Here is a 26066-nt window from a genome sequence, read left to right on the forward strand (position 1 = left end):
TAGAGGCCTTCAGCAGCTGGGATGAGATTGGAAAACGTCACCGGTGATTGAAGGGAGAGAAAGGGAGGATCATTCTCAATGAGAGCTAGTTTGATCAAGGCTTTCTTTGTCGAACAAGATCTTTTATTTATTTATTTATTTAATAAAGCGAGTTAGCTTTAGGTTTTGAGTTTAAACTATATTTATTTTTAAACAAGGTTTCATATCTCCAAAAATTGCTATTAGGTGCTTACGGTTGATCTTCCCTCTTCTGTCATAAATAACAAATATACGAAGGTCATCATATTTACAACATAATCAATCATTCCTTTCAAGGTTTCCACTAAAACATAATAATATGAGCACTCACGCTTCTCAAACCATTTCTCCTCCTCGCTTCCTCCCACGTGGCCACAAGAAGGTTGCCAGCTCGCGCAGTCTTGAAAGCATAAAACGTATGTACACTCCCAGATTTGGAGGGTATTTATGTAATTTCATACCCTTCTCTCTCCCGTAGCCCAGGAGACGAAGAATCCCTCCCACTGGAAACCCAATTTCCAAACCCTAGCTACAAACCGCACGATTACGAACTATTAACACTGCCGGCGCACGTTAGTCCTTTCCTCTCGCTTTCCTGCTTACCGTCTCTCTCTAATCCCCTCTTCGTCTCTTCTTTACCATCACACGCTCGCCATGCCCTTTCCCACGTCTCCCTCCCCTCTCCCCCTCGAAGTCTCCCCCTTTCCCCTCTCTCCCCTTCTCTCCCCCCCTCTCACGTGCCTCCCGCACGTGCGAACTCGCCCCCGCGCTCCCGGCTCCTTCCCCGCTTTATACCCGGCCCCCCTTGGACCGCCCTAGGACTTGGCTCCCACGTCCCCTTCGCGCCCGGGCGACGACGGCCTGACATCCTAGCCGCCCGCCCCCATGGACCCGTGGCGCCACCACAAGAACCCCGGCAATGGCCTATCCTACTCCAAACTCTTCGATCTCGAGGTAATTATTCCGGCTTTTCGCCCCGATTCTGCTTTGCTTCTGCGATTTCGCTGTGGTTTTGGGCTCAAAGATCCAATCATTTTTGGGAAAAATCGAAGCTTTCGGCTGGGGGATTCGGGAGGCAGTGCTCGGGATCTGCTTTTGGGTTCGGCTTGAGGTTTTCTTGATGTCTGATCGAAGTAGGTAATGTAGGGTTTCATTCAAAGTTAGGGTTTTTGCAATTTCTTGAGTACATATTTCGGTATGCTGGTCGTCGTTCTTTTGGTCATAAATCCAGTTATTTTGTTTTCTTATCGTCTTTCTTTATATCTCTGTTTTTCAGTGTGCTGGTGGTTGTGGTTTTGGTCATAAATCCAGTTAGTTCTTGTCTTGTTGTCTTTCTTTATACTCCGTTTGTTGATGGATTAGGGGGATGGCTTCCCACAGATTGCACTGCTTTAACTGTTTTTTGTTTGCGCTTGTGGGTTTTATTGCGATTGTTTTCATTATTGGAGCTGGTTTATGGGCTTAAATTTGGTTTTATTTGTTAACCTTTACTGCTAATTTATTATATATATATTCTTTTTTTTTTTGAGAGAAATTTATTGTGTATATTGTTGCTCTTCATGGTTTTCATTTGTAGTCTTTGATGAACTTTCAAGTCCCCCAGCCAGAGGATGATTTTGATAATTACGGCAATAGTAGTCCGGGTGAGAGCAGAAGTAGTGAAGGTAACCCATTGCCTTTATCTTTGTTATCAGTTTGTTTTCATTCATCATTCTGTTATTCATTATTTAGTGGAACCTGTAGCTATACTTGGAATTCTAGTTTCAATTATGATTTAATTATATATTTTCTCATAAATTAATGCTGTTTTACTATGACTGTTAGGTATGAGAATTTTGCTAGCTTCCCTTTAGTGTCATTATATGTAATGTGTAGATTTTTTTGTTCGGTCGATTGATAATCAGGTCAAGGAGCCATGCTGGACTGTTGTAATGGAGCCATCACCAATAGGTCTTCAGACTTGAGTAGGAGGCGGAAGAGGCGTTTAGTTGAGACTGAGGCTGCTTTGAACTCGTCCATGCCAAAAGATGCTGATAGCAATGATGAGGATGATGAGCTGTATGAATCACGTATCACTGAGGATCAGTACCGTGCAATGCTCGGTGAGCATATGCAAAAGTATAGGAGAGTGAGGTTTAGAGATTCCTCATCAGGGTTGGCTTCTGCTCGGATGGCAATGCAAGGTCTGAAACACAGTCATAGTACAAAGGTGGGGAAGTTCAGTAGTGAGCCTATACTTTCTGCTAAGGAAGAGGTAGCACTGCATGAGATTGAAAGGTCACTGGAGCATTATGAAGCAGATTTTGATTTGGATTATAGTGGGGTTAGCAGGTTTGCTTCGTCTCTTGATTCTGCTTATCTAGATATCGGGGAGGGTATCACTTATAGGATACCTCCAACTTATGATAAACTTGTGACTACCCTAAATCTGCCAAGTTTTTCGGACATTTGGGTAGAGGAGCATTTCCTAAAGGGTACACTGGATTTACGATCTCTGGCAGCTATGGTTGGCACAGATCGAAGGTTTGAGGCTCGGAATCAAAGTTGGTTGGCTGAGCCTCAACCACAGTATGAATCACTTCAGGCCAGGTTAAATGCACTTTCATCTGGAAATTCGAATCAGAAGTTCACTCTCCAAGTATGTGATGTTGGCCTGGATCCCTTTTCAGTTCCAGAAGGAGCAGCTGGGAGGATACGACGGTCGATTATGTCTGAATCTGGTACCGTACAGGTTTATTATGTTAAAGTCTTGGAAAAGGGAGATACATACGAGGTCACTTCTCATCACTAAAAATTGCATTCAGAAGGTATTATTTTTTAGTATTATAACAAGCATTCTTCAATTTATTTTCTTATATTTGAGTACAGATTATTGAGCGCAGCTTGCCTAAGAAGCAAATAGTGAAGAAAGATCCTTCAGTAATTGAGAAAGAGGAGCTGGAGAAGATTGGGAAAGTGTGGGTTAATATTGCGAGAAGAGACATTCCAAAACATCACAGGTTATTTACTAATTTTCATAAGAAACAGCTTGCTGATGCCAAGCGCTTTTCAGAGACCTGCCAAAGAGAGGTACTCATTTTTTGTGTCGAATTTGCAGTTTTACATGTTAATGAGAACTTTTCTGATATTCCCTGCTCTCCTAGTGAATTTTACATTTATTTGAATCTTGAATCATCTTTTGCTTTAACAAGTTTCATGATACAATATCCAGGTAAAATTGAAGGTGAGCAGGTCACTCAAATTGATGAGAGGTGCTGCAATCCGTACTAGAAAGCTTGCTAGGGACATGCTGATATTCTGGAAAAGAGTAGATAAGGAGCAGGTATATATCTTTTTTCTTTTCTAAGTAAACATTTTTATTATTTTAAAATTTGATTGCAGTCCCATAGCGGTGTTTATGAGGACTCAAGTTATAGAGTGTATGTAGATATATGTTATATGTATAATCAATAACATAATGAAAACCAATTTATTATTCTATGTATTTTTTTTCCAGAATCACATAATGGTAGTCAAGGGATACACCTCTCTTTTTAGTCGAAGTCTTTCCTTGTGTGCAATGATCATGGCTATGTTTGATGTCTATAAGCTATCTAGCTCATGTCTTTGGGATGGTCGAAGCAAGCCTTGTAGTGTACAAGGTTAATACATTTGCTTAGTTTTTTTTTTTTTTAATTATGGCATTTATCCGTTTGTCTTGGTATTTGATTAGGTATAAGAATTGGCACATTAATCATATGTCAAGATGGTCAACCTTCAAAAAATTTCGATCCCTTAGTTTATGGTTTAATTTGTCATTTTGCAGATGTCTTGGGTTATAAAATGAAAGTTTAACCATTCCAAGCTATTTGGTGCTGATTATAAGAACACAATCATGTTTATAGTGGTATTATAAATTCCATCTATTTTTCTTTATATATATTTACATATAGAGTGCTGTGCACCCCAAGTCTGTAAGGGAAATAACTAAAATATGAGTTTCTGTGACGTGCAAACTGACCAGTAATGCAAGAGAGGGTAGGGGAATGTTAAAAAGTTAGAGTTGATGAGAGATGCCCTGAGTCATTCAATGGCTTGCTTGAATTTCTAGTTCTAACCTGAATTTTGAACAAAAATGAATTATTTACGTGGTGTTTCTAAATATAATAGCTAATGGATGACTATGATCTGATTAGTGTTTAGGCCTATGAATAATTAAAAAATAGTCATATTCTTAGGATTTGTTTTTAACTTCTAAGGGATTCAGGTCAACATCCATCGGATTACATGGGTGTACTGAGTTATGTAAAGAAGGATGTGTTGACCTCATTGAAAGCATAAGATCATCGGTCCAACATTAAGATAATCTGACCATTCAGTAAACAAAAATGATAACAATTTTGTTAAAATTAGAGCTCATCAAATTAGTAAATCTAAGGGTGGTTGTCTTGTCATTATTTCATATTGGTTCAATTTCATGTCTTATGTTACTTTCTTTGAATGATTGCAATATCATCTATTAATTTCTCTTTATCATCATTAATAACTTTACGACTACCTTCTTTGGTGAAGTTTGTCCGCCAAAGAATTTCTCTATTAATTTCTCTTTATCATCATTAATAACTTTGTCCACCCTTGCAACAAGCAAACACTCATCTTCCCTCCTTTTAGACTTTGTACCTTCAACTAATAATTCCGAGGTCATTTTGCTTGGTATTAAATTTCTGCGGATGAAGTTTGTTACCCAAAAAGACTATATTTTAAGAACACAATTTATTATCATTATCATATTTTCTTGTGACTAAGGCATTAAAAACAACTCAGGATAGTGGGGGCAAAACCGGAAAATCATTGAGATGTTCTTGCTGATTTCAGGCTTCTCTTAAATAGGAAAATCTATCCAATGAGCAAGCTTCCTAGGGTAGAGCATGTGTCTTTCCAATGAGGTTGGCTTGTTTACTCAAAAATGATTTGGAGATTTTACAATTTGGTATTAATTGTAAAATTGCTCAATCATATGTTTTGACTTATATGATAGCTTGGATATTTCTTTATTAGGAATAAACGGAAGGTATGCTGTGTTGTTCTTAAATAACTTGATACTCAACTAAGCTTTGATCCCGTACTAGTTAGGGTTGGTCGTATGAATCTTTTTCCTCCATTCTGCTCTAGGGCCATACTTTCATGAAAGATATGGCGATATCAATCCTTCCTTACTAGTTCACCCTATGTGAATGTGACTTTTGGTCTACCTCTACCCTTCTTTCCTCATGTATCAAATCACTTCCTTGTATCGGTGCATCTCTCGGTCTATGTTGTATATACACCTAAACTATCTAAATTGTCATCTCAATTAATTTTCAATTGGTGTTACCTCTATCTTTCTACGAATGACTTTATTTTTTATTCTATTATTTATTTTATTAGCATTCATACATCTCAATAGTCTCATTTCAGCCACACTTATTTTATTCTCATGTTATTTTCTAGCTACCCAATATTTTGTATCATAGAACATAGGTAGTCATATGATTGTACTATAAAATTTTTTCTTTAACTTGGAAAGTATCCTTTGATCACATAGTATCTAGTTGCACTTCTCTGTGTATCCAACTTGTTTTAGTTTTATTGGTAACATTCTCTTAAATTGCCTTCCTTATAATAATCGACCCTAAATACCGAAAATGATCGCTCTTAGGAACTTCATGATCCGCAATTTTCAATTTTTATCTCTATTTCTAAATTTAAAAAAATTACATTCCATTTAATTCGTCTTGGTCCTACTTAATCTAAAATCTTTTGGATTGTAATGTATCCCTCCATAATTATAACTTATGATTAACTCCTGCCTCTGTTTCATCCATTATGATTAAATTATCTGTAAATACCGTGCACTAAGAAATATCGTCCTGAATATATGTAGTATGCGTATCTGTAACTAGTTCAAATGCTAGAGCAGATCCTTGATATAAACCTATTGTGATTGGAAATTATCTAGTATTACCACCGGTAGTTCTCATTACTAATAACTGCTCCATTGGGCATGCTCTTAATCATATTAGTACATCTAATGGAAATTCCTTTCTTTTCTAACATCCACTGTAAGACTTTTGTAGGATCTTTATTATATGCATTCTCTAAATTAAGAAACATCATATGAAGATCTTGTCTCGTTTCTATATATTTGTTGATTGACTTTCAAAGGAAAAGTTAGTTTGGCACAATTTTTTTTGTGTTTTTTTTTTTCTGAAGCATCAAAATGGATCTAGATGTCATGCTAGGATTTTGAGGCACACACACACACATATATATATGCAAAGTATATATGTGTGTATGTATGTATGTATGTATGTATGTATGTACACACACATATATATCGATACATATATACATTTGTATGTATGGATGTATGCTAGATCTAATTCAGGAGAACTTATGTAACAAAATGCTTTGTTCTGTCCCTTGGCAGGCGGAACTGAGGAAGAAAGAAGAAAGGGATGCAGCTGAAGCGCTGAAGCGTGAGGAAGAGCTCCGTGAAGCAAGGAGACAGCAGCAGAGGCTCAACTTTCTGTTATCACAAACGGAACTGTATAGTCATTTTATGCAGAATAAGTCTACTGCACAACCTGCTGAAAACTTATCCCTTGCACAAGTTGAATCTAAAGGTCCAGAAGTGGGACCAATCCTTGGAGATGTCAAACCAGGAGAGGAAGAAGATCTTGAGGAAGCAGAATTAAAAAGAGAAGCTTTGAGGACAGCTCAACAAGCTGTCTCCCAGCAAAAGAAGATAACAAATGAATTTGATAATGAATGTTTGAAGCTGCGTCAAGCTGCTGAAGCTAATGTTCCAGCGGATGATTCATCCATTGCTGGGTCTAGTAACATAGACCTACTTAACCCGTAAGTTAAACTCATACTCACTAATACCACGTCAACAAGCATACACAAGAGCCCCATGAAAGAAAAACAAAGAGAAAAAGGAGCAAGAGAAAATAGAATCCTGGATGCTTTTGTAGCAACCATAATGTCTCTTATTTATTAGTTGAATTAACTGGTCATGCTTGATTATATTTTCAGCTCGACAATGCCCATAAAATCGACTGTGCAGACACCAGAGTTGTTCAAGGGCACTCTTAAAGAATATCAGTTAAAGGGACTGCAGTGGCTAGTTAATTGTTATGAGCAGGTAATTATTGGAAGAATCACCATGTGAAACTTCTAGATTGATAATGGGTTTTATCTGATGTTTGTATAGGCCGCTATTGGGATTCCCCCCTCCCTCCCTCCCTTATTCACACTTTAATCTTATTGTCTTTCCTTACAGGGTTTGAATGGTATCCTCGCTGACGAAATGGGCCTTGGAAAGACCATCCAAGCAATGGCGTTCTTGGCTCATTTAGCTGAGGTTGGCGAATCTGCTTCTTGGTTGTAGAAGTGATTGTTAGATTAATAATTCTTAACCATCCATGCAATGTCACCAATTTTGATTACAGTGCAAGATTTTAAAATAGTTTTTTTAGTTGATTAAAGTTGCTTTTCTTACATGCTTTTCAAATTGCTGTAAATAATTGTTTTGAGCAGGAGAAGAATATATGGGGTCCTTTTCTGGTGGTTGCTCCATCATCTGTCTTGAACAATTGGGCTGATGAAATTAGTAGATTCTCTCCTGATCTGAAAACACTTCCATATTGGGGCGGGCTTCAAGAAAGAATGGTACTTAGAAAAAATATCAACCCTAAGCGACTATATCGAAGGTAAGCTGCCATAGCTCTGATTCCTTTTGATCACATTCAGATATTTTCTTAGGTGATCTTCCACCATATTCTCATTGTACCGATCAATAAGGACTTATTTTATTATTTTCTAGGGAGGCTGGATTTCACATACTAATTACTAGCTACCAGTTGCTTGTGACTGATGAAAAGTACCTACGGCGTGTGAAATGGCAATATATGGTGTTAGATGAAGCCCAGGCAATAAAGAGTTCAAACAGGCAATTTGCTTTTGCTTTTCCACTTGACCTGCAATCTGGCTTTAACTTTTTCTTACACATTTTCCCTTTTTTTTTTTATCTTTTTTTCCTGTAGTATTCGATGGAAGACATTACTCAGCTTTAACTGTAGAAATCGCTTGCTTCTGACTGGAACACCCATACAAAATAACATGGCTGAACTGTGGGCTCTTCTTCATTTCATTATGCCTACTTTATTTGACAGCCATGAGCAGTTCAATGAATGGTTTTCAAAAGGGTATTTCTTTATCAGTTGTACCTTTTCAGTCTTTGAACATTTTGATTTCATATTTCTCATGCTCATATATCCTGTTGTTTCTGTTAGAATTGAGAACCATGCAGAACATGGAGGCACTCTGAATGAGCATCAGCTTAATAGACTGGTAAGCAATACAGTAAGAAATATAAGATTTATAATTTAAACTGACAATCTTGTGTTTGAGTTAGAATCATTTTGTCGGCTTAACTACCTGAAAAATGGAAGTTTGCAAGCCTAAATACTTATCAGCAATTTCATACTAATTACTTATGACTAGACTTGATGGGCTTGCACAAAGTACCAATTTTCTTTATTCGGAATCAAATTGACTAATCATTTTAAATTAAAAAAAGGGAATGTACCAGCTACCAAGCTACAATGTTACTTGAGAAAGATTGGGAATCTAAACACAATTTAGATTGATCCATTTATTGTACCTTATTAATTTTAAGCACTATTTCTAGAGCTCTTGGCATATCTAGAAAACTTTCTTGTACATTTATTGCATTTCATTTCCATTAGTTGGGGTGGGGGCTTGATCTTGGGATCAATCTCTTTATTTTTAATTGCTAAAGCTTGATAGGAATTTTGGAGAGTACATAATTTGCTTCTTCTTCTTCTTCTTCTTTTATAACAGCATGCAGTTCTAAAGCCTTTTATGTTGCGTCGGGTTAAGAAAGATGTCATAACAGAGATGACTGGGAAGACAGAAGTCACAGTTCACTGTAAATTGAGTTCCCGGCAGCAGGCTTTTTATCGAGCTATAAAGAACAAGATATCCCTAGCTGAGCTGTTTGATGGTAGTCGTGGCCATCTAAATGAGAAGAAGATAGTTAATTTGATGAACATAGTTATTCAATTACGAAAGGTGATTTTTTTTATTTCATGCACACATTTTCTAAATTCTTGCAATTTGTATGGTTTAGTAGTGCATCCAAAATTAGGCAGGGTATAGATCAGTGCCATTGTGAAACAGTAATTGGAAAAGGCTTTCTATATTGGTGATTTGTTAGTCTCGAGTGGTTAGTTGTGTTGATACAGGGAATGTTTCTTTTGCTATCTAATGATAGGTATGCAACCATCCGGAGTTATTTGAGCGTAACGAGGGAAGTTCATATTTTTACTTTGCGGATATCCCAAATTCTCTTCTTCCTCCTCCATTTGGGGAACTGGAAGATATACACTATGCAGGAGATTGGAATCCTATAATTTATAAGGTTCTTTTCTATAATATCTTCTTTCATTTATCTATTATCTTCTGTGCTTTCTGTTATACATTTCTTCTTCTTTTCCCCTTTTCTACTATCCATTACTGGATTTTCCTTTTATTCAGGTGCCTAAGCTGGTCCATCAAGAGATCATCCAAAATGCTGAAATGCCTTCATTAGTTTTTGGGAATGGCATTCAGCATGAATCTTTCAGGAGACTCTTTAATATGTTTTCACCAGACATCATTTATCAGTCTACAGTGCCGCAATACAGATGCTCAAATGAGTCTTGCATGATTACTGGAGCTTTTGGATTTACTCGTTTGATAAATTTATCCCCGGCAGAAGTTTCATTTTTAGCTAATTGTTCTGTACTTGAAAGGTTGGTATTTTCTGTAATGAGGTGGGATAGACAGTTCATTGATGATCTGTTAGACCTATTCATGTATCCAGAAGGTGATGATCTTCAATACAATCAACTGGGTAAAGGAACAGTTAGGGCTGTCGCACGGATGTTGCTGCTGCCAACAAAATCTGAGGCAAGCTTACTGAGAAGAAGGCTTGCAACTGGTCCAGGTGATGACCCATATGAGGCATTAGTCACCTCTCATCAGGATAGGTTCATATCCAATATCAGGCTTCTGCATGCAGTATATACTTTCATTCCACGAGCCAGAGCTCCACCTGTAAGTTTCATTTGTTTCTTTCAGTTTCTTAAATACCCACGTCATAAATTTTCTTTTTGCTGTAGAATAAGATGGCCACTTTATTGAATCTACAGCTTAGTCTGTTACTCATATGTTTTTTCGGGTCTTTAAACATAAACTCCATTGTCTCAGTTTTTTCTTATATTCATGTGTATGACGTATGCTTCCTTTCTTTACTAATAGTTGTTTTCTTCTCCTTCACAGATTAATGCTCAGTGCCCTGACAGGAGCTTTGCCTACCAAATGGTTGAGGAATGGCACCATCCTTGGACAAAAAAACTGTTTGTTGGATTTGCTCGTACTTCCGAGTTTAATGGTCCCCGAATGCCTATCAATCCTCATCATTTAATAGAAGAGATGCCTTCAGAATCACATGTTCAGCCTCTTCTTGAGCTCCCATACAGCATATTTGGTTCCTCTCCACCGATGCGAAGCTTTGATCCTGCTAAAATGCTCACGGTATATAAGAGCTACCCTTTTGTTTTTAAGGTAGAAATTAAAATGATATATTAGGTCCAAATAATGTTCAAAATGTCCAAGAATTAAAATCCATATGGAACTCAAGCATTCATGTTGGTAATGGCCTCACTTTTCTAATTCTTCTACTGAATTGTTATATCTAGCCATTATTGTGGTAGTGATTTAGCATCATACCTATATTGTGAGTATTATTATTGGCTACTTATGTAAATTCTCTTACACAGGATTCTGGAAAGCTTCAGACACTGGATATATTATTGAAACGCCTTAGGGCAGAAAATCATCGTGTGCTTTTGTTTGCACAAATGACAAAAATGTTGAATATTCTTGAGGTATTTCTTATCCTTTATTTTTTTTATATGGATAATTCTGGTGTTGGCACTTTCATGGAATGTTCTGTCCTGCAAAAGTACCTATTGTCATGGGTGTGTAAATTTTTAAAGTGAAAATATCTGGTTGATAACATTCAGCATGTCTGTTGTGGTTCAACAACTTGGATGTGAAAGGCTCAAAGATATTTTTGTATGAGGATGGAAATCAAAATGAGGAACTCAAAATATAATATTATCGGTATTTAGAAAAATTATTTAACATAGCAGATTGTCAGTTTAGTCATTTGCTTCTATACAGTAGAATACCAGCATTATTCTCGAACCAGCTAGCAGAGAGTTAATTCCTTAATAGCTAGAATCTACTACCTAAGGTAATGCAACTACTTCGGGATCTCTCTGGCATCTCTAGCCTGCACCTGCCTCCTAAACACTTCCTTACTTAAAGTGTCTCTAGAATATCTGCTTCCTTGCACCCGCACTCATTTCCAATTTTTGCACCTGCATCTTCTTCTTCTTCTTCTTCTGCATCATCATCATCATTGGTCCATGTCATAGCTTGTGAGAAGTTCTTTTCAAGTGTTTGGCAAGACAAAAAAGGATAGTAAATTGCTTTTAAAAAACTATAGCCTCTTATCACCTTTTCTTTGATGAGTTGGTCAGCCACTTTTCTACTAATCATGGGAAACAAAATTATGAGTTTGTAAAACGAACATTGATTACATGCTGTAAACTTACTATCACATGATGAGTAGCTGTATCAAATTTGTTAGCTTCAGGTGAACTTGTATGTTTAACCTTATTTTTATCATGTTGATTATGCTTTTTAGTGTAGTTTTTCATGGATTTGAACATTAACTCTACTAAATAATTGAAATAGAAGTGCAAGATAGCCCCATGTCCCAGTCATCTAAATTGCTTTATGAAATTCGTGTCAAGGAAATGTTTGTTTTCAAGACTAGATTTTTTGCATGTATTTTTATATTGATGTCATTAACCACCAGATTAACAGCAGATATCTAGGCTTACATTTAGGAGTTTATTGATTTATCATGGTCCTATGATTATCGTAGGAGATCTTGATGGGATTCTACAATATCACACGTAACATGTATATTGTCGTTATCACCTGATTAAATGAATTACAAGCTGATGCTAACAATTAACATTTCTTCCTGGTCTCTTTCTCTCTCAACACTTAATATATTCATTTTACAGGATTATATGAATTACAGAAAATACAAATATTTCAGACTTGATGGATCATCTGGTATCATGGATCGCCGTGACATGGTTAGAGACTTCCAGCGCCGGTAGGCATTTACTTTTTCACTATCACAACTTATGTTTATGTACGGTTGCTGATCAGCTTGTGTTCACAAGACTAGATGAAGCCATTGAACACTCTGAGTTAGACTTTGGCTCAAGTTTTTGTTTCCTTTTGCAGGAATGACATTTTTGTGTTCTTGCTGAGCACTAGAGCTGGAGGACTTGGAATCAATCTGACAGCTGCTGACACTGTAATCTTCTATGAAAGTGACTGGAATCCAACATTAGACCTGCAGGCAATGGATAGGGCACATCGGCTAGGTCAGACAAAGGAGGTCAGTGAAACTGATATCCTCCAATCTAGATTTTGACCAATACTGGAATTCTTGATTTTTGTCTTATCATGGGTTTTAATCAAATGGGCTATCTATCAAACTCTTGAAGAATGTGATTTGTTATACAGCAATTGTACCTTTGTTATATGCATGAGGCCTTTGCTTATGCTCAGCTTGTCTAGGACTGTCAATATGTGAGGCCAGTTTGATTGGTGGAGGCTCCAGCCTATAAAAAGTGAGCGCAGATTCAGATTTCATGCCCTTTAGCTTGCCCTGGGCCTGAAACCTTGAAGCCCGAGGAGCTGGGTCTGGACTTAGAGGTTTTAGTGAGTTAGGAATAGGCCGTAATTGAGGCTCAGCTTGATAAGAAACCCATAGGTTTAGGCCAGTCATCCTTGGGCTAGCTTTGGGCCAGGCTGCTCTCAGGCTTGGGCCAAACCTGGTTTGTTTTTGGCCCATTGACATGTCTAAGTATGTTAGTGTAAAATTGCTGGTTCATCTCACAATATGTGCATCATCTGTTTTAAGCACTGGTTGTTTGGCGTGCACATATCTTTTATTTTCCAATTAAAAACTCGATTGTTTCATCATGTCACATACTTACCATCGAAACAATCTTGAGTCCCATCCTTTGCATTAATTGCTAATTTAGAGTAAATAGAGGGAAGTGCAACACATCATGTAGTTAGTTTTGATTTTCAGATGACCATTTTGTGCTATAAATCCCTGAGCCCAGGATTTCTTCCCACACCTTTTCTGATATCTAATTACTCATATAAAGTATGTGGTATATGTATAAATTAAATATATGACATAAATATTGCTAGACTTGCAAAATTAGTTCAGATAGAAAAACATGAGAGAAAGAGGTTGTCCATGTCTCATTACTGTTTTCAGTTCCCATATTGTGTAATCATTCTTAGCTATAGAGCTTTTACATGTAAGTAAACGCAAGAGATGGGCAAGTCAAGACTTGTGTAATACAAATGATAAAACAACTGAGGCCGCATCTGAGGTGGTTTCTCTACGCCACAAGTGTGTTTTGGTCTTTAACCTAAAGAGGTTGCATGTGGGTTGTTGGGCTATGAAAGATACGGGGCAATTGATGAAATGCTATAGTTATGGACCAGAATGGCTCTTGACTTTGAAGTGTGTAGAAATCAACTAGATAATCAAGTTTGTTTGTATGAAAGGATGAAGTGCTACTTTTCTGGAGTCATGGGCCAGCATGACCTTCTTCTACATGGTAAATTTCTACTTTTAATCTGGCTTATAAATGATGTTAGTTAGGTATTCATCTTCATCATCCAATGCTTTTTTCTTCAAAATGAGGTATTAACAATGCTAGATTCTTGTATATTGGACTATAAATCTGGTGCTTATACCTTGCTTTACTGGGATGTAACACGTGGCATGCTCTCTGTCGGACATTAACTGTAGTGATGCAGAGTTCTGAAGGAATAAAGCAATTACATGGAGAGATCTATGGCATGGGCAACATCAATGAATTCCAGAATCCTGAAAGTTTGAACATCAAGTGAACCATATTTTCAGTGTTTTCTTTTATCCAGAAATTTTAGGATTAATTTATTTGAAGACTCCCCATCTTCCTGTGATTACTCCTTAAATTAAGCATCATTAGTCAGCAACTCTAGTTCTCATTAGAGATCATGCACAGGATAAAGCTTCCTGGTATCCAAATAGGCTCAAAATCATTCTAGCTTAACTGTCTTCAAGAAAAGAAAGTTATGGACTGAAAAATCAGAGTCTTACATTTGTAAGCATGTCATGATTGGCCTTCATGTGTTTGTAGTTCTGTATCTATTATTTCCTCTTCGTTCCCTGAGTTGGATGGATATGACATGTAGATCAGAAGTTCAATGAGTTCATTTAGTTTTTAAATTTGTAGGGGTGATTTTGTTATTATAATGTGTAGGTATCGCTTATGCTTGCATGTGTTGCATATGCAAATTTTTTAATGTTGCACCTGTTCTGAATTTAGCTCACAGTAATTTGACTAGAGATGAAAAGCAACTCGGAAAATGAAAATTATTGCTCGATGATTCTCTGATAGCTTGTCATTCTTTAGGCATATAGTGCATACATCTTTAAAGCTCGACTCTGCTATATGGAGTTTGTTTCTTTAGCTTATGCAATTGTAATAGTGTAATTAAAAGCCTGCATTTGATGCGGTTTCTTGATTGTTTGTTTAGGTTACTGTATATAGACTAATATGCAAAGAGACAGTTGAAGAAAAGATTTTGCAAAGAGCAAGCCAGAAGAATACTGTACAACAGCTGGTCATGACAGGTGGCCATGTGCAGGGTGAAATTTTGAAGCCTGAGGATGTTGTTTCTCTACTTCTTGATGATGCGCAGTTAGAGCAGAAACTAAGAGAAATACCCCTGCAGGTGGGTATTTGTTTGTGTTGATTTTCTTTGTCGAGAAGGTCCATATTAGTTCCTCTCTGTTGGGTTTCATATTATTGATCCCATGCATCAAGATACCTGTTAATGCATAAGAGTATAGTTTGGGTACTGCATAATGACTGATGCTACTTATCCTTTATCAGGCCAAGGACAGGCAGAAGAAAAAACGAGTAACAAAAGGTATACGTGTAGATGCAGAAGGCGATGTGTCTTTGGAAGACTTCACACAGGATGCAGAATATGAACCAGAGAATGCAACTAACAAAAAGGTATTTTTCTTATAGTATTACTCATAAAGTATTTTGTTTTTTTTCATATTTTCTGATCTTCAACTGGGATCTGCAAGGGGTAATTGGGTAATTATGGCCCTTGAGTTTCTAAATTCTGAAATCATTACAATGAAAACTGTTGAGAATTCTTTAGAGATGTTTCTGTTGTTCATATATGGGTCCATCACATCTCCATAGCTGGGGATTCCAACACCTGGATGGTGTTCATGCTTTTCACTTGTCGATCTTTTGTCCAACTGCTGATTAAGAATCAATGTCTTAATCTGATTTGGACAAACTATGCTCGATTCTTTCTTACCATTGAAGCTAATTTTTCTTACTATGAATGCTAACACAGAACAAAATAATGCTAGCACACATACACAATAATGATCTTATCCTAAGTTTTAAATCTTCCTGCAAATGTTTGGTTTAGTGAACCTTTTTGTGACTTTTGCTCAGAGGAAATCAGATTCTCAAAAGAAAACTCCAAAGCCACAGAATCCTCAGAAAACTGCCAAGCATGCGGATCTGCCTGCGGAGATGGATGAACCAAGCGCGAGTGGATACGAGGGTCAGGTCATGCAACAGAGGCCAAAAAGACTGAAGAGGCCTACAAAGAGTGTCAATGAGAACCTTGAACCTGCCTTCAACTCCACTGCCAGCACACTCACGATAAACTCTTCTGAGTATCGGACATCATCATATGAATTTAGCCCTGGTGACTATAGGGCTGGTATACAGGAAGGAATGCCACTTCATGCTCATTCTCCAACTGCATAGAAGTTTCTGATGGAGGATTGAAAGCATCGAGCCTGTCTCAGGGTAGCCCTAACGATAATTGGCGTGGAGATACACGAGTAATCATGTATTCCTAGCAGGGTGGTTGGGCCTCAGGCTCTATAGGCGAGTATTGCATGCTTTCCAGAGAATAAGCATTATAAGCTTTGGAGTTTTAGGAGGTTGCCTATGGTCATATGGAATCAGGAAACAATCAGCCTGCGGTTGGCATTGGCACAGTAAATGGTTATGCACAGGTTGGAGTCTTCAGAGTTAGTGCATGATCAGATGAGATATCTAGTGTATTTTGTGTATTGTTTGTTAAGCACAGTAAATGGTTATGCACAGGTTGGAGTCTTCAGAGTTAGTGGATGATCAAATGAGATATCTAGTGTATTTTGTGTATTGTTTGTTATATTTAATATTTTTTGGTGATAATGTTCAAAGTTTTGTTTTTTTTGCACCGAAGGCCATCAATATTGCCAGATGGTAGAAATGGCATGTGGGGCTGCTGTGTAAACAAGCAGCACAAAGTGATAAGTGCTAACTAATGATTGGAATGCTTGGTAGTTCTATTCTGTATATCTGATTCTTGTGCTATATTTTCTTGTATTAGTATTTGTGTAAAATGGTCGTGTTTCTAAATATATTGATATTAACAGAGTCTGGCATAATGATTGATGAATTCAACAACTTGTAATCAGTTGGCCGCATAGACCAAAAGACTATATCACAACTGTTGTCTTTCAACAATATTCAGTTGGCGAAGAAAACAGATTCTTTTGTTTGATTCCAGGATTAACCCCATACTCCATTTTTTGGCACAAATAAATCTGATTAAGATTATCCCAAAAATGGAACCATGAACAGTTTGTTGCAGTTTGGAATAATATTTTGATGTAGGTTCCTTTTCTCGGCTTCTGCCTTGGAAGGACAATCTTTTCTAGTAGTCTTTTCCCATCCCTGTTCATGCATTTATTTATTGTTGGCCAAAGTCTGCTCAGCCTCTAGAGTTACAAAAGACCAGCCTTTGGCTTATTTGAATGCCTGCTGAGTTGAGTCGCTTGCTTATCCTCCATAGTATCTGCTGCATTATGTAGATATGTAATATTGTTGTGTTGCATGGATGCTCATGAGATTGGTCAGGTTGTCAATCAATGATTCTAATCGGTGGTCTTGCTAGATATGTAATATTTTTAGAATTTCATCGCTAGTTAGTTCGGCTTTTGCTCAACGGGGGTAAAGCGAGAAAAAAACGCACGGTCCAAAACTGGGAACTTTTTTATCGTAAAAATCATGGTATGTTTCCTTTGACATGGTCATGTTCATTAATGCATCATGTATTGCATTGCACATGCCCATGACTTGCAGATTGCATAACTCATAGCTTGTAGATGGATTTTGAAGATCCCTTGGTTCTTTGGTTGTGTTCCTCATGCTCTAGGTACCAGACTGATTAAAGAGGAAGAAGTGATTCATGGTTCTAAACAACCACTAAATCTCACTTGTCTTTCATTGGTGTACCTCTCTCGTTTCTCTCCAGCTTCGAAGAAAATTATGCTAGTTATTTATAAGATCATGATCAAGATGAAACTAATAAAAAGCACATTTTGTAACAACTAAATCAAGTAAGAATAATTATTTTATTAGTTCATTCATAATAATTAAATCCAATTATAGCCCCTTTTTACTGCACATTCACCAGCCCCTTATCCAATCCACTATCAAATGCAGGACGAAGGTAGGGAAGGAGAGACAGAGGGGAAGAGGAGAAGAAGAGGGGGGGAAGGAGAAGAGAAAGGAGGAGGAGGAGGAAGAAAGGAGGCTAATTTTCATTCATCGTTCATTAACCCTAAACAAATGTATGGCCTCATATATATATATATATATATATATAGGGCCACAAAATAATAAATAGGTCGCTACAAAGAAAACAATACAAAAAGGGTCCTCAAATGACAATATGCAAAAAAGCCCAACCAAAATTAAATAAAATAACATAAATCAATGCAGCCACAGCGAAAGTGGCTGGACCGTCCTCTTGCGACGACCGTAACTCCGCAAAACAATCAGTTTGGTGCTCGCAGCAGTTGACTTGGTATACTTTAGTCATATTCGGGTAATACAACCCAAAGTTTTGCTCGACTCCAGCAGGCTTCAAGTCCTCATTAAACATAGCAAAAATATATGTCTCCATCACATTCCCAGGCCTTTTAGGTGTCCCCGTGTTGCTGGTCACATGCGCTACCACATTGTTATTATATGTCATAGCATTCTCCATCGTCGCTCCGGTTGCATCACCAGCAGATGGCCACCCAGTCTCCGACACCACAACGTTGACATCCGGATGACCGGCCTTCTCCAATGCAGAGTACATGGCATCAACCACCGCATCGAAAAGGTTAGTGTAGCCCAACGCACCATCGACGACCACCGTGCTAGGTGCCGTGAAGAGCGCGTAGTCGAGCCGCACATTCTCCGGCTGGCTCGCATACGCAAAGTATGGGTACACGTTGACAAGGAGTGGTGTTTTCTTCGATGCCAAGAATCCTAAAATGCTGGTCATTACAGCGGACGATGCATCAGAGAATATACCTTGGGAAGGTGGGTATGATATGCTGAGGACACTAGTAGCGATGGCGGTGGAGACCGGGATGTTGAGGTTGGCAGCGGTGAGTGCGGCGTCGAGGTTTTGCATGGCATGGAGGACGTAACTAGCAAGGTCGCCAGGGATGACCTCATTGCCAGCGGTGATGTAGCGGAAACTGGTGCCGGCCTGGACGTGCGGAATTACGTTGTTTTGGACCCAAGTGTTTGCGAAGGCTGGGTCATTTGCAAGTGTCTGGAGGTCGTTGTTGAGGGTGCCGAGTACGACCGCAATGCCGGAGTTGTGGAGGGCAGCAAGGACGGTAGGGTTGGGGTCAAAGAGGCGGACCAACTTGATGTTCTGGGAGTTTAAGAGACCAACCACTTGGTTCGGTGGGGGGAGGTTGTCTCCTAACAAGCCGTAGTTTATGCCAATGCTTTGAGCTCCTACACCGTTCAACAATCTTTCACAGAATCTAAACTTGAAAATCTTATCGGCGCAGTCTATAGGTATCTCAGCATTTATTATCTTGGTTGATATAATATAATATATTATAATTTATATTATACAACATTACAGCCGCAAGCATATTATTACAACGTGACAAATATCATTTTTTTATAACATTGTTAGGAGCAAACAAAGTGCTAAATAGGGATTATACCATCAATCTACCTAGATAGTTATATAACAATGTTCACAGGGTTCAGTAAAATACCAGCAAGAATAACGAAGCTTGAGATGAGAAGACTGAAAGCAGCAACAAGAAGGAATAACACATTCTCCATGAATGCCACGTGCTCCTATCACCCGTTATCTCTCGCTGTTTTGTTAGTTGCTGGCCACTAGTTCTGCCCATCAACAATTTAGAAACATTATTGTAGCTCCTTCCAGTAACTTTCTAGTCAATTTGAAGCATGGAACATATGTGCAACTAAGACAAAATAAAAAATATGAGCTTGTTTAGGTCTGTGTAATACCATAAAAATAAAGGAGCAGGGAGGGGGGGAAGGAGGGATAGAGAGAGAGAGAATCCAAGCTTACCAAAGCCTTTGCAAACCAAATAACTAAGCGGGCTGACCGAGAGAACTGAGGAAGAAATTTACTTGGTGGTTTGTTTAGAAGTGAAACTATGGCCCCGTTTTTATAAGATACCCAGGATTCAATATATGTCGAGTGTTCGTAGTTGGTAACAACGTATTCAGAGACCTTATCCGAATGCTTGATCCTGTCTTTATACATCTCTCTATGTTGGTAAATTTGTCACAATATATATCAGATAAGAGATGACATATTTGATAGATATGATGACTGGGCTCGTCGCATCATGTTTATATATGCAAGCATAATGTGAATAGAGCTACTTGGAAGGATTTTAGGTCAAATCTCATGAGGAGAACTATTTCAAATAGGGAATTTCGTACCTTTTCCTTTCTTCTTATCAGTAAAATTTCTGGGTGCATGGCTTAATCTTTAGAAAGAATATTAGGGGCGAGACCTAGATCATACCCACCTCTGTCCCTTCTTTACTTTGGCTAGCTATGTGAAGGCTGAACCTACTTCTCCGCCATTTTTAGCGTTGTCTGGTTACGGAAGGTTATTAGAAGCCATATCCTTCCTTCCTCAGCCTCTACTGGCAGAAGAAGGATTGCCTTCCTTATTCTTTGGAGCCAGTGAAGGATGGAGGAATTAGGAAATGAGCCTAAATATAAAGTTGATATAGGAATTGAAATCTATCCCCAGGATAGGTATATTTCTTACTATTTTATGATTTTTTTTTTTTTAATTAGGGTAAGAATTCAATCTAGGTTTAGGCATTTGAATCTCATTGCTATAAATATGAGCTCTCATATCAGTTCTGGAATCAATTAGGAAAACGAACGAGAGTCCAGAGCCCTGCTTTGGTAATCTTATTTTATTATTTTACCTTTTGTGAAAATTTTGATCAAGTTCAGTGGATTGAAGGAATTTGTTTCCTTTCTCTTCAATCGGAATATAAGGGATTCCGAGTGTATCTCTTAATTGCAAAGTGATTTGTTTTGACCCAGCAGATTGATTTTGATGATTACAAAACAACTGAGTTGTTACTAATGCTGGTATTCTTTTGGAGTAGTTTAATTTATTTTGTTGAACAACGGGAGAAGCATGGAGAAGCTTAAAATATCAAAATATAAATGTTGTAGAGAAGTTCGAAGTTGTTTGGAGGCATCTACAGCATAGGAGCGGACTCAAGTATCATAAGAGTCGGTCCTGGATGCTCACAGGTCAAAATAGAGGGTTTTAAATTTTTTGGGCATCAAGAGTCGGCCTTAGGTATATAGGAGTCGACCCCTATATTCTATGATCAACTCTAGCACTTGGTAGCTGATTGGTACAGGCCAGGAGTTGACCCCAGGTTGGCAGGAGTCGACCCCTAGAAGCCAAAGGTTAGAAATAGAATGAGAGTGGATGATGCATCAGAGAATGCACCTTGGGAAGGTGGGTATGATATGCTGAAGACACTGGGAGCGATGGCGGTGGAGACCGGGATGTTGAGGTTGGCAGCGGTGAGTGCGGTGTCGAGGTTTTGCATGGCACGGAGGACGTAACCAGCAAGGTCGCCGGGGATGAGCTCATTTCCAGCGGTGATGTAGCGGAAGCTGGTGCCGACCTGAACGTGCGGAATTACATTGTTTTGGACCCAAGTGTTCGCGAAGGTTGGGTCATTGGGAAGTGTCTGGAGGTCGTTGTTGAGGGTGCCGAGTATGACCGCATTGTCGGAGTTGTGGAGGGCGGTAAGGACGGTAGGGTTGGGGTCAAAGAGGCGGACCAATTTGATGTTCTGGGAGTTTAAGAGACCAACCACTTCGTTCGGTGGGGGGAGGTTGTCTCCTAACAAGCTGTAGTTTATGCCAATGCCTTGAGCTCCTGCACCGTTCAACAATCTTTAATACAATCTAATCTTGAAAATCTTATAGGCGTAGTTTATAGGTATCTCAGCATTTATTATCTTGGTTGATATAATATAATATATTATAATTTATATTATACAACATTATAGCTGCAAGAATATTAATACAACAGTGACAAATAGCATTTTTATAACATTGTTAGTAGCAAACAAAGTGCTAAATAGGGATTATACCATCAATCTACCTAGATAGTTATATAACAATGTTCGCAAGGTTCAGTAAAATACCAACAAGAATAACAAAGCTTGAGATGAGAAGACTGAAAGCAGCAACAAAAAGGAATAACACATTCTCCATGGATGCCATGTGCTCCTATCACCCGTTATCTCTCGCTGTTTTGTTAGTTACTGGCCACTAGTTCTGGCCATCAACACTTTAGAAACATTATTGTAACTCCTTCTAGTAACTTCTGCAGAAAATGATGAACAAAGGAGTTCGAAGAACAGGGGAGAACGGAAGAAAGACTTTTGATTACTATTCACTTCTTGAATGAATACTCTTACACGATCCTAGTTACACATATATATAACCACGTTCTGTTATAACTGAATAACAAAATTATTAACCAACGAACTGTGATGAATAGTATTAACGGAAACAAGGAAACTATTTAACTCTCAGCCGAAGCTCAGCTCAACAGAGTCTTGAGCTTAACTGATCTTTAAATCTTGAGTCACAATACTCCCCCTCAAGATGGAGCGTACAAGTTATGGACACCCATCTTGCGAATCAGGTTGTAAAATTTGGTAGCTCCAAGCAGCTTTGTAAGTAGATCAGCAAGTTGAACGGTGCCGGATACATGAAGAGTTTGAACTATTCCTACTTGAAGCTTATCCCTTACAATGTGGTAGTCAATCTCAATGTGTTTCGTCCTTTCGTGAAACACTGGATTGTCAGTTATTTGGATCGCTGCTAGATTATCACAGAACAACAATGCTGGCTTTGTATGTTCCACATCCAAGTCTTTGAGAAGATTCAAAAACCATGTAAGTTCACAGCAAGTAGAGGCCATAGAGCGATACTCTGCTTCGGTTGAAGATCTTGAAACTGTGTGTTGCTTTTTTGATCTCCATGAAATAAGCGATTCACCAAGGAAGACACAGAAGCCTATGACCGACCTACGTGTATCTGAGTAGGCTGCCCAATCTGCATCGCAGAATGCCTTTAGATGAAGTTCAGACTTCGATGGGAAGAACAACCCCTGTCCTGGTGTGGCCTTTAAATATCTCAATACATGATAAACAACTTCTAAGTGTGGCTGTTTAGGCAAATCTTGAAATTGGTTCAACACTTGCACAAAGTAATTCAAATTCGGCCTTGTTATGGTGAGATATAACAGTCGTCCTATCAATCTTCTTTAAACAGCAGCATCTTCAATTGGTTCCCCTTCAAACCGGCTCAACTTCAAGTTTTGCATCATTGGGCATTTTGTCGGATTCGAACCGAGGTATCCTGCATCTTCAAGAACTTCCAATGCATACTTCCGTTGACAAATGGATATTCCATGTGAGCTTCTAGCAATCTTGAGTCCAAGGAAGAACTTTAAAGTCCTTAGGTCTTTGAGTTTGAACTGTGCATCAAGGACCTGCTTAAGATGATTTATATATACAATGTCATTACCTGCTTATGTCATCCACATACACAAGTATAGCAATGTATGAGCAGCCATTTCTCTTTATAAACAAGGAGTAATCGGCTTTAGACTGATTAAAACCATGGAAAGTGATGAATAAAGATAGTTTTGCTAACCATTGTCTTGAAGCCTGCCTTAACCCGTATATGGACTTGTTTAGTCGACAAACCATCCGCTTCCCTTTCTCCCCCTACTACTCATAACCAGGTGGCAGATTCATGCATATCCTCCTCATTCAAGTCACTATGTAGAAAGGCATTGTTAACATCAAGTTGGTATAAGTGACAATCCTTAATTGCTACAATTGCTAAAAGTTGCAGTGATCAACTTGGCAACCTAGAAAAATGTATCATGATAATTAATTCCAGCTTGTTGAGTATATCCCTTTGCAGCTAATCTTGCTTTCTTCCTTTCTTCAATTCCATCCACTTTGAATTTTCGTTTGTAAACCCATTTACAATCAACCGGCTCTTTTCGCTCTGGTAGTTCAGTAATAGTCCAAGTGTTATTTGAAATGAGGGCCTTTAATTTAGCATCCATGGCTTTACACCACTCAGGGAGTATGGAGGCTTCAGCATAACCTTTTGAGGCTTCAGCATAACCTCTTGGAATACAAAGTACATCCTTTAGAGTGAGGAATCTAGAAATTCTGACTAATCCTATGTGAGTCATAGGCACTCTCTCACTGGTGGGAAGTCTAACAGTGGCACTTACATTGGATTCGATGGTAGAAAAGAAGGAGGTTGAACACACCATGTGGTTCGTGGCTCCAGTGTCAATGATCCAAGAGATATATGCTTGATTTTGAGCAAAAGTGCCTATCGAACAAGTAAGGTTACCTGAAAAGCCAGGCATTGGCGACTTGATTTGTAAACTCCCGACCTGATTCATCGATGGCTATGATAGCCTTTGTACAACAGTGCTTGTCTTATGGGACTCCAATTGAGGGTGCAGGATTGTGAGGATCTTGTGACACTGATCCGAGGTGATGGTACTGACCTTGGAGAGGTCAGGTAAGGATTCTGGTGTTGAAGTATAGGAAATCTAGTTTGCAACAGTAGAAGAGGTCCCTCCTTTCCCTTTTGTAAAACTGAAACTGGATGGAAATCCATGGAGTCTATAGCATTTTTCTTTTGTATGACCCGATTTTCCGCAGTGACTACACATGGGTCTTTCCTTTCTACGGATTTGGTTCTTTTGAATGGACTTCGAGCTGGAGGTAGGAAATTGACTTTGGTTGTGAACTGAATCACCACAAGATTTACTAATGAAAGCAGAGGCTTCAGAAACTTTGGGTCATAGCCGCAGTTACCTCACGTTGTCTCTCTTCTTGAAGAACGAGAGCAAACACCTTGTTGATGGGTGGTAAGGGATCCATCAGCAGGATCTGTCTACGAACACTTGAATAGGAATCATCCAATCCCATCAAGAATTGGATGACTTTGTTCTTCAGATTGATACTCGCTTCGGTGCCGAGGTCTGAGGTTGGCCAATTCTTCCCACAGTCCTTTCAAACGGGTGAAGTAAGAGATCACACTGCCATGAGTCTGAAAAAGAGATGAAATCGTCTTCTGTAGTTGGTAGATTCTTGGGCCATTGCTCTAGCTGAATCTCTCTTTCAGATCAAGCCAAATTTCTTGTGTTGTTTTCATATAGATGACGCTGGTGCTCATCTCCTTCGGTATGGAATTCAAGATCCATGCAGATATGATCTGTTGGGAACCCGCCCATGCCACTGATATTTCAAAAATTAAATCAGATGGCAGCGGAAGAGGCATATGCGGGATCGACGTTCATCGCATGAACGTTGTTTCATGAACCGTTCGTAGTTAGATAAGAATTAAAACTTTTAAATGCATTTAGAAGATCAGATCTTCACCTTGTGCGGGTAGATGATCACCGCAAACTGAAGTTCGTGGTCTAGGATGAAGGTTCGCTTGAAGCCGTTCAAGTGCCCGGCCTCTACGGGTATCCACACGAAGCAGTGATCCGATCAAAGCTCTCTTGTCTTCCCGGGGTGTTAGCTCCCTTGCAAAGACTTCTTTTGATGGCTGATTTCCTCTCTTTCAATCAACCCTTGATTGTGCTTGAGAGGAGGAAGAAGAAGGATGAAGAAGAGGAAGAAGAACGAAGCCCCTTGCAGCCTTTCTTTTTCTCCCTGCGTTGGAGCCAAGGAAGAAGACCAAGAGGAGGGAGACGCCTCCTCTTCTTTTTCCCTTTGCTGATGGCGGCTGAACCAAGGAAGGGAGAGGGGTGGCCACGGCTTGGAAGAGGAGAGGGAGAGCTCATCTAGGGCGCCGGCCCCCTTTGCCCCTTTTTATAACCATCTAGGGCTTCTACAATCTAGGAGCCGTAGAATAATTACCTTTCTCTTCTCCCTTCTCCACATGGAAAAGGGAGGGGCATATTCCCCTCCTCATGGTTAACCCTAATCCACATTAAGTAGGGTTTGAAATGCCCTAATGTGGTCAAGCCCTAATCCAATTAGGCTTAGCCCAAGGGTGAACCAATTAGGATCCAATCTAGGTAAGTCCTAATCCAATTAGAACTTAAATCAATTTTGACTCAATTGAACTCTTCAATCCTAATCCAATTAGGAGTCTTATTGATTCATTAGATTAATAATTAATTGTGACTTAAGAAACCCTAATCCAAATTAGGACATATTTAATTTTAGTCCTAATCCAATTAGGACTCTATTTGAATCCGAAGTCCTAATCCGATTAGGACTCTAGGAATCCTACTCCAAGTAGGAATCCAATTTTGATTCAAAACTCCTAATCTCATTAGGATTGCAGGAATCCTATTCCAAGTAGGAATCC

General features: G+C 38.8%; 2 protein-coding genes across 3 annotated transcripts; one reads left to right on the top strand and one right to left on the bottom strand.

Moving 5' to 3' along the window:
- The first annotated feature begins 421 nt into the window (after nucleotides 1–421).
- On the top strand, nucleotides 422–16655 carry LOC120103992 (chromatin-remodeling ATPase INO80-like). Of its 2 annotated transcripts, none has more exons than XM_039121490.3 (22): nucleotides 422–972; nucleotides 1595–1682; nucleotides 1923–2791; nucleotides 2887–3087; nucleotides 3230–3340; nucleotides 6467–6897; nucleotides 7075–7183; nucleotides 7322–7402; nucleotides 7579–7751; nucleotides 7865–7990; nucleotides 8085–8246; nucleotides 8334–8391; nucleotides 8905–9135; nucleotides 9338–9484; nucleotides 9601–10161; nucleotides 10387–10641; nucleotides 10887–10994; nucleotides 12210–12304; nucleotides 12439–12595; nucleotides 14809–15006; nucleotides 15168–15293; nucleotides 15756–16655. In XM_039121490.3, the coding sequence occupies exons 1-22, from the start codon at nucleotides 904–906 to the stop codon at nucleotides 16074–16076; spliced, it is 4677 nt and encodes a 1558-aa protein (XP_038977418.1). In that variant the 5' UTR covers nucleotides 422–903; the 3' UTR covers nucleotides 16077–16655. The 2 variants fall into 2 exon arrangements, with proteins under 2 accessions (XP_038977418.1, XP_088558954.1); XM_088702828.2 differs by lacking the exon at nucleotides 422–972 and adding an exon at nucleotides 1054–1155.
- Nucleotides 16656–17655: 1000 nt separating this feature from the next.
- Nucleotides 17656–21917, bottom strand: LOC149752971 (putative glucan endo-1,3-beta-glucosidase GVI). Its single transcript, XM_089924627.1, has 4 exons — nucleotides 21839–21917; nucleotides 21130–21567; nucleotides 18108–19163; nucleotides 17656–17666 (listed from the first exon to the last, which is right to left on the bottom strand). The coding sequence occupies exons 1-4, from the start codon at nucleotides 21915–21917 to the stop codon at nucleotides 17656–17658; spliced, it is 1584 nt and encodes a 527-aa protein (XP_089780753.1).
- Between the last annotated feature and the right edge of the window lie 4149 nt (nucleotides 21918–26066).

This window comes from Phoenix dactylifera, chromosome 8, assembly GCF_051530095.1.
Source record: "Phoenix dactylifera cultivar Ajwa chromosome 8, Ajwa_hap1_PhDact_Kaust_v1.1, whole genome shotgun sequence".
NCBI classification, from domain to species: Eukaryota; Viridiplantae; Streptophyta; class Magnoliopsida; order Arecales; family Arecaceae; genus Phoenix; species Phoenix dactylifera.